The 9,277-nt window shown below is 39.0% G+C and overlaps 1 protein-coding gene across 1 annotated transcript; it reads right to left on the minus strand.

Moving 5' to 3' along the window:
- Window positions 1-6,197: 6,197 nt before the first annotated feature.
- On the minus strand, window positions 6,198-7,142 carry LOC139017976 (olfactory receptor 5AN6-like). Its single transcript, XM_070426600.1, has one exon. It carries the CDS (start codon window positions 7,140-7,142, stop codon window positions 6,198-6,200), a length of 945 nt encoding a protein of 314 aa, XP_070282701.1.
- Window positions 7,143-9,277: the final 2,135 nt, after the last annotated feature.

Raw genomic sequence — 9,277 nt, forward strand, 5'->3', positions numbered from 1 at the left:
ACATGAAGAGATCTATTAAAGAGAAGAATTCCTATCCCCGGGGCACCAAGTAAAGCGGGGTGTATTCAGCCTCTCTCAGATATGCGTGCCCAAATATTTGAAGCGATAGTCCTAGCTGAAGTGGCAGTGATTGAGGGAAAAGGAGTATCCTGCGTGGACCACTGTGGGAGAGATGTTAATATTCCCTCTTCTTGAATGGTACGTTTGTTTGCCTTGTCCCTCATCTGCTGCCTGTTTGCTAGGTCCCATCAGCAAATGTGAGCTGAGGTCCTGCTCCCTCATCTATCAGATGAGAGGCTTATAGCCAAGCTGTCATGACCCAATATTTGTGGCTATAAACTGAAAAGAGTTACACACACTGAAGTCAGTATCATCACTATCACTAGCCAGATCCATCTACTGCCCGCCTTGTCCGTTAACTTCTCAGTTACTACAGGCTTGTGATGGATCTCCCTCTATCAGGATTTCACACTTTGGTGTCTCATCATTTAAAAATATACATATAGCCCAGCCAGTGTTGCTCAGTGGTTGAGCATCGACCTATGAACCAGGGGGTCACGGTTTGATTCCCAATCAGAGCACATGCCCAGGTTGCAGGCTTGATCCCCATTGTAGGACATACAGGAGACAGCCAATCAATGATTCTCTCCTGTCAGTAATGTTTCTATCTCTTTCTCCCTCTCCCTTCCTCTCTGAAATCAATAAAAATATATTAAAATAAATAAATAATATACATATATAAAACATTGTTCCAACCCTAGCCAGTTTGGCTCAGTGGATAGAGCGTCAGCCCTGCGAACTGAAAGGTACCAGGTTTGATTCTGATCAAAGCCACATGCCCGGGTTGTGGGCTCGATCCCCAGTGGCAGACTTGCAGGAGGCAGGAGATCCATGATTCTCTCTTATCGTGGCTGTTTCTATCTCTCCCTCTTTCTTCCTCTCTGAAATCAATAAAAATATATTTTTTAAAAAACATACAAATGTATTATTAAAAAGAAACAACAACAACAACAAAAAACGTTGTTCCATTTTACTTGCTGCCGGGGTTATTGTCCAGCATCTAGAAGGGTTCAGCAGTCTGAAGAAGGGGCTGTGCATAACTTAATACAGAGTTCAGAGACAAAACATAATTTTGAAAGGCATTTGGGGGTCAGAGGAGCCTCGCTAAAGAAACTAAGATCTCCTCATTTCTGGACCCCATGCTTTTTATTAACACAAATTGTCATGAGGTGAGGCAGCGATATACACATCAAAGGGTCTGGTTTCATTTACTGAGTCCATTGTCAGATTGGAAGAATTTGCCTACGGCTATTCAGGTGTTTGGCCAGTAGGAGGCAATAACATGTAGATTAAGATGCCCTGAGCTGTCTGGCAGCAAGATAATCAATTTTTGCATCCTTTTCAGGTTTGGGGAAATGCCCTTCAGCCACTCCAGATGATTGGGCCCTTGCTGACATGCTGGAATTGGCTTTGGCAACTTGCCACTTCATATTAATTGGTTAATTTGATCATCTTTATAGTCATGTAATATAGTTCTAGCAATCCATATATAACTCTAATCAATACAAGTCAAGCCATACTGCAAATGCAGAAAGAGAAATGACTATTAAGAAGGAATGTATGGTGAATCTCTTCCTTTCTACTTCTGACCAAAAGGGGCTGCTGGCCTCTCCTCCTCCTGAATTCTGCATTTGGCTCAGTCCTGTTCCAAGAACCTCTACTTGTTCATTAAGTGTCCTGTTGGTGAATGATCTATCTGGACCATGCCACAGTGCAACGGGTGAGGGAATTGCAAGAATCCTGGCAATATTGGTCAGTTCTAACAGAACCTGAAGTACGAGACTGTGCAGGGCTATGGAGTCCTAAACAAGGATGCAAGTTTAGTAGGTTAGTTAGTTTAAGAGTATCGTTTTTTGCTGATATAGGGAAGGGAAGTTTGTTTTGTATATGATTACTTCACTCAGGAAGATGGATGGGTTCATGTTTTACTTGATTTTTTATTTTCTAATTTTCTAAGGAACTTTAAACTCCATGGCTCACTTCCTTTTTCTCTTTCATTATCAAATCACAAGGGAATGCCCACAATAGACATGGTGCCTTCCCATGAATGTCACCCTTGGTCCTATACACCTGCCCAGTCTCTTTCTTTTTTTTTTCTTAAACAGCTTTATTGAGGTATACTTCACAAATTCCAAAATTTACCCTTTCAAAGCATATGATCCAGTAACTTTTAGCATATTCAGAATTTTGCAATCATTTCCACAGTCTAATTTTAAAATGGTTTCGTCAAAAGAAGCTCCATGCCCACTAGCAGTCACTCCCATTCCCCTCCACCCCTTCATCCCTAGGCAACCACTAATCTTCTTTCTGTCTCTACAGATCTGCCTATCTGAATGTTTAATTAAAATAGAATCATACAATATGTGGTCCTTTGTGCCTGCCTCTTTCACTTAAGTTAACCTTCTTGAAGCTGCTCTTTCATAGGCAGAGCTGTCCATCAATCCACTCCCCTTCATGTGTCTCAGTTTAAGAAACTTAGGAACCTATCCAAACCTCACTTTTATCTTCACTTATCAACATCTACATTCATTCAATGAAATAAAATATTAGGGCACTTATGCAAAATGGGATACAGGTATATATAGCATTATCTTTTTTAAAAAATTAAATCTTCATTGTTTAAATTATTACAGTTGTTCCTCTTTTTTCCCCCCCATAGTTCCTCTCCACCCAGTTCCCACCCCACCCACTGCCCTTACCGCCCCCCCCCCAATGTCCTCATCCATAGGTGTACGATTTTTGTCCAGCCTCTTCCTACACCCCCCCCCAACCTTTTTCCCCCAAGAATTGTCAGTCCACTCCCTTTCTATGCCCCTGATTCTATTATATTCATCAGTTTATTCTGTTCATCAGATTATTTATTCACTTGATTTTTAGATCACTTGTTGATAGATATGTATTTGTTCATAATTTTTATTTTTACCTTTTTCTTCTTCCTCCTCTTCTTAAAGGATACCTTTCAGCATTTCATATAATACTGGTTTGGTGGTGATGAACTCCTTTAGCTTTTCCTTACCTGTGAAGCTCTTTATCTGACCTTAAATTCTGAATGATAGCTTTGCTGGATAAAGTAATCTTGGTTGTAGGTTTTTCCATTCATCACTTTGAATATTTCTTGCCATTCCCTTCTGGCCTGCAAAGTTTCTGTTGAGAAATCAGCTGACAGTCGTATGGGTACTCCCTTGTAGGTAACTAACTGTTTTTCTCTTGCTGCTTTTAAGATTCTCTCTTTGTCTTTTGCTCTTGGCATTTTAATGATGATGTGTCTTGGTGTGGTCCTCTTTGGATTCCTTTTGTTTGGGGTTCTCTGCGCTTCCTGGACTTGTAAGTCTATTTCTTTCACCAGGTAGGGGAAGTTTTCTGTCATTTTTTCTTCAAATACGTTTTCAATATCTTGCTCTCTTTCTTCTTCTGGCACCCCAATAATTCGGATGTTGGTTCGCTTGAAGTTGTCCCAGAGGCTCCTTACACTATCTTCATATTTTTTTATTCTTTTTTCTTTTTGCTTTTTCGGTTGGGTATTTTTTGCTTCTTCATATTTCAAATCTTTGACTTGATTCTTGGGATCCTCTAGTCTGCTGTTGGATCTCTGTATAATATTCTTTATTTCAGTTAGTGTATGCTTAATTTCTAGTTGGTCCTTTTTCATATCCTCAAGGGTCTCCCTAGATTTATGGAGGGTCTCACTAAATTTATTGGCGGTTTCTAGAAGATTCTTGCGTAACCTTTTAACCGTGGTTTTGAACTCTATATCCAGTAGTTTGCTTTCCTCCATTTCTTTCATTTGTGACTTGTTTTTTTGTCTCCTCATTTTGGCTGCTTCCCTGTGTTGATAGAGTGACTTTCTGTGCTAGGTGTCCTATAGGGCCCAGTGGCTCAGCCTCCCCAATTACCTGAGGTGGACACTCTTGGTGCACCCCTTTGTGGGCTGTGTGCACAGTCTTGTTGTAGTTAAGCCTTGATTGTAGTTGATATCAATTGGGAGGAATCGACCTCCAGTCCAATTGGCTATGAGAATCAGCTGTGTCTACGGAGGGAGAACTTCTGTGCTGGAGACACCCTTCTGGGGCAAGACTTGCTTCAGTGGGGCTTTGGTGCTCACTGAGTCTGCCCCCTGAGTGTGTCCCTTATGAATCTGAGGAGTTGTAATCTGGATGGTTCCACTCTGACCACTGGGTATACTGGCTCTTAGATCTCTAAGGAGGTGCTAATTTAGCCTCTGCCTGAGGCTACCCAGCAGGAGCTATGGAGAGATCTGCAGATTCCTTTTTTGTTTGGGGTTTGGATGTGCCCAGAGGAGGCCCAGCTGTGAAGCAATGCAAGCTGCTGTGTGGCCTTGGGCTTTCTTTTGTATGTTCTGGGTCTCTCTGAGCCATCTGCAGTTTATTAGGTAATTTTCAGATTGCAAAGGGCCAGGTCATTCATATGCAAAAGACTCTGCGCACAGCTTGGGTGGGGCGGAGTCTCGGGGAATCAACAGGGCGGAGCAAACAGCTATGGCTGATACTCAACCCTGCCCTAAGAGGCCTTAGGTCTCAGTGACGAGAGGAAATCGCTGCCAGCACCTCTGAGAGAAAGCTGCCCTCGAATTCTGCCCGATGCCACACAGTCCAGTTTCTCCCTGTATGAGTCTGGGTCCCCAGAGACTCGCCCGGAACTGGAGTTCAGAGCCATCCGGAGCTTGAGACTCCCTCCTGATTGAAAAAGACAACCGCTTCCTAAGTTGCCAGCCCTTTCTGCTCACCTCCGTACCTCTGCACTTTACTTCTGCACCTCCTCTGAGTCTCAGTGTGTTTTTCTCTTTCCTTCTAGTTGTAGAATTTCCACTCAGCCAGCCTTCCTGTGGTTCTGGATGATGTCTTTTAGTTGTATTTTTGAAGTGGTTGTGCGAGGCAGCAATTTCCGGTGTTTACCTATGCCACCACCTTGGTTTCCCTCCTATAGCATTATCTTCCACATTTAGAATATAAAATAATTGAGATGTATAATGATAAACAGTGCAAACCATCAGCAATCAGTGTTGCGTAGGAGCTTTTAACCTGTACTCAGAATCCTATAAGCTACTAAACCCCATTCTCTTCTGCTAACACAGCAAAGAAAATACAACTTCTTCGAACACCTTAGCTCAGAGCCCTAACATTCTCAATCATGGTGCTCAGTTTTGTTAGCAGCTCAGAAACCCAGAACATAATGTATAGTAAAATTAATAGATCCAGACCATTTTCCCCTAGGACAATATCACATAAAGTACACGTGCGTCTTTAAAAAGATGATTAATGCAAAAATGTTAATCATATGTAGGTACAGAAGGGGAAACACACAGTTTTGTCCAAGGGTCTGTCTAATTACTGAGTCTCTATGATGACTATTTAGTCTCTGATTCTTGGTCATTCATCATAAACTTCTGCACAGGGATATGTGCCCTACAGTGCCAGTTCCTAATTCCCTTTTCTAGTTACATAGTGAAGATGGAAGAACAAAAGTGATGCTATAGCAATAGCAGACAAGGAATTGTCTAGGGATCCCTAATGAGCCAATTGGTCAACCAAATATTAAATATGACAAACGGTAAGCATTCCTATTACAACAAATTTCTTTTTGTGTAAAGTTGACAAATCTTTGACCTGGGATGGTTACTTCACTTTGAACAAACTCACAAGTGAAGAAATTAATCCATAAATCCCACCAATAAAAAATAGGTTAAGTAGGAGAACTAACACAATTATTTAGGCAATTCTTTTTTAAGAAAGATCTCTGTGTACTAATACCAATCTTTGCCCTACCTACAATGAGATGCTATGAGGAGGCTGGTTGGTCTCCTGACAGCCTTGATCAGTACTGACATCTGTGGTCCTTAAGGTAGTATATGTTAGGTAGGGATAGACTATTGAGGGTGATGGGGCACAGCACCTCAACTAACTGCAAAAATACTTGTGGATTGCTTGGCCTATTGATGTATTAGGTCATAACTCTTGAAGGATGAAAGATTGAGCTTGCAGATAGTTCTCATGCATTTTCCTGTCCCTGTGCCATTAGAAGAGTGAGGAAACTGTAACTCAGCCCACAATTACAAGAGCTGTAGGGTAATGTTTTAGTTGACATTTTCCTACACTGTACACCTGAAATAAATGTCATCATTAGTAACACCAGGAGAAGATTCTTTTCTTCCATCTGTTTAGGGCATCTTTGATTTCCTTGTTCCTCAGGCTGTAGATCAATGGATTTAGCATAGGGATTACAACAACGTATAATACTGATGCCAACTTACTTTGGCTCAGAGAATCGCCAGAATTAGGATACAGATAAACAAAGGTACTAGAACCAAAGAAGAGTGTCACTGCGGTCAGGTGAGAAGCACAGGTGTTGAAGGCTTTGGACCTGCCTTCAGCTGAAGTGATCTTCAGAATGGTGGCAACAATATAACCATAGGATATCATAATAATGAGAGCAGATGAAAGCGCAAAGATTACTGTCAGCACAGACAGCATGACTTGAACATAAAAGGTGTCAGAGCAGGATAGGATTAGCAGCTGGGGCAAGTCACAAAAGAAATGGTTGATGATGTTTGGCCCACAGAAATGCAGCTGAAGTAAGGCACACACTTGGATAAATGAGCCAAAGAATCCAGTTACACTAGATGCTGCCACTATCTGCACACAGAGGGTGGGGGACATGATGGTTGTGTAAAGCAGAGGATTACAAATGGCAGCATATCTGTCATAAGCCATGGCTGTCAGGAGACAGCATTCAGACAGACCCAGGCCAGAGAAGAAAAAGTATTGCATGGTGCACCCCATAAAGGAGATGAATTTGTGCTTCTTGAAGAAGTCTGAGAGCATCTTGGGGACAGTAGTAGAAACATAGCAGATGTCCAACAAGGACAAGTAACTGAGGAAAAAGTACATAGGTGTGTGCAGATTGGAGTTAGTCCTGATGAGAGTGATGAGGCCCATATTCCAGGACACTGTAATCAGGTAGATCCCTAGGAATATTGAAAAGAGGACAATGGTGAGCTTTGGAAATTCAGAGAATCCCAAGAGAATGAACTTTATAATCATTGTACTGTTCCTTCTCCCAGTCATTGCACTGGTGATCCTAGAATCTGTAGGCAGAGAAGAGAATAAATCTCTCAGTCAGTTGTTATCTCAATTTCTATTAAAATAAACTACCTTCTACCCACACTAAACATAGAGTCAAGAGAAATAGTGAGCCATTTTAGATGACACAACCCTGGGTAAATTTGCCTCTGAATAGCTCTAATGGTTTTACGAGTCAATTTTCCCACATATAAAAGAGGATAATTACACTTTTCATTATTAACCCATCAGGCTCTTTAAACACAAAAGAACGTATATTGACATTTTAAAAAACCACTTAAACAGGTGCTTTGAAAATTTTAGGATATTAGTAATGGGGTTATAACTCCTGTGGAAAGCTTAGTGACTAAGAGCATGGCCTTAGATGTCATATGGCTGGTTTTGGATTGTGGCTCTGCTATCTGTGAGCTTTTTTCACTCTGAACAGATTGTCTATGATCTTTCAGCCTGTTACTTTATCTGTAAAATAAGGATGACAAGAACAATAGGACCTATCTCAGAGGGCTCTTTGAGGTTAAATTAGTTCCATTATATACAGTCCCTGCCATGCATATAGTATTATATGAAGTGATGTCAGTAAGGAGTAGCTTTCTTTTTTTAATATATATTTTTATTGTTCATAATATCACAGATATCTCCCATTCTCCTCTTTTCCCCCCTCCTAGAAATAGCTTTCTAATATAATTTTGAAGCTCCCCTTTGGTTTGTGAAAAACTTAAAGTTTAAATGTTAAAGGGTTGGTCTTGGAGATAACATTATCAGACAATTGTTGATTTATTGTTACAAATCATTAACAAATTTATAACTAAGAAACATTATATTGAAAACCAATTATATATTTATAAACTATTAAAAAGTTAAATAATAAATTATAACAGAAATTATAAAACATTTGTAACTTAAATATATTGAGACATACTATTTATCAGATCTTGTCGATCCTTAATTGAAATATAATTGACATTTACACATTATATAAGTTTAAAGAGTACAATGTATTGATTTGATACATTTATATATTATAGTATGATTACCATCATAGCTTTCGCTAACACCTTTATCATATCACATAATTATTATTTCTTTTTTTGGTGAGAACACTGAAATCTTGTAGATTTAACTAAAAGTGTATGTGGAGAGATACAGTTGTCTTAAGTGCATATAAAAGATTAAAGAAAACAAATGACTTGATCATAATTCTTAGAGAGGAAAAAACAAAATATTTTAAAATTAAGTATAATTTCAAAATAATACAAGAAAATCAAAGTTGATTTTTGATAGATCTGATAACACCAAGCCAAAACAAAAAATTTTAAACAATGAAAATGGGGGTATAGTGCTAGATCTTGGAGATATTATAAAGGTAATAAGACAATAGTCTAAGCAATATTATATCAATAAAGTTTAAAACTTAAATAAAATAAAAATATAACTTGCCAAAACTAGAATAGAAAATTTGAATATTCTATAAACACTAAAAAATTTGAATCAGTGGTAAAAGTCTTCCCTTGAAGAAAACTTGAGGCCAGAATGATTTTTATCAACAAGTTGTACTAAGTTCAATGGTGGGGGGGGTGGGAGGGGAGGAGATATATGTACTACTATGTGTAATACTTTAAATAATAAAAAAAAACACAAGTTGTACTAAGAATAAAAAGAAAATAATAAGTCTAATCATACAAAAAATTTTCTGTATGTGCCACACTTCTTCATCTGTAAGGGAAGAATGTTCATCACTTCATAGGGTTTTTGTGAAAACCTATTTTAGGATGGTATGTAAAGTATATAATAGAGTGCTGGTCACATAGTAAGCTATAAAAAATGATAATTACTATATTAATAATGAATAATAATGATTATATCATAAAGGTATTTTGCTAAATAAAAATATTTTACAGGGGGAAAAATAGATCATTTGGTGGTTAAAATGTGAGACTCCTTGGCCCAATTGGTGGGCTATCAGCAAATCTCCATTCCCTCCAATCCTCACTCCACCTACTTACTAATGCCTGAAATTCCATGTTAGATGGTTTTCTTTTGGTTCAAATACCTGGGTTTTTGTTAAAATTCAAAGAATCCCATTGGATAGAGGATATGGAGCATGGCCTCTGTGAGAAAAT

This window comes from Myotis yumanensis, unplaced genomic scaffold, assembly GCF_028538775.1.
Source record: "Myotis yumanensis isolate MYYU_CA2020_CCGP unplaced genomic scaffold, mMyoYum1.0.hap1 SCAF_10, whole genome shotgun sequence".
Classification (NCBI taxonomy): Eukaryota; Metazoa; Chordata; class Mammalia; order Chiroptera; family Vespertilionidae; genus Myotis; species Myotis yumanensis.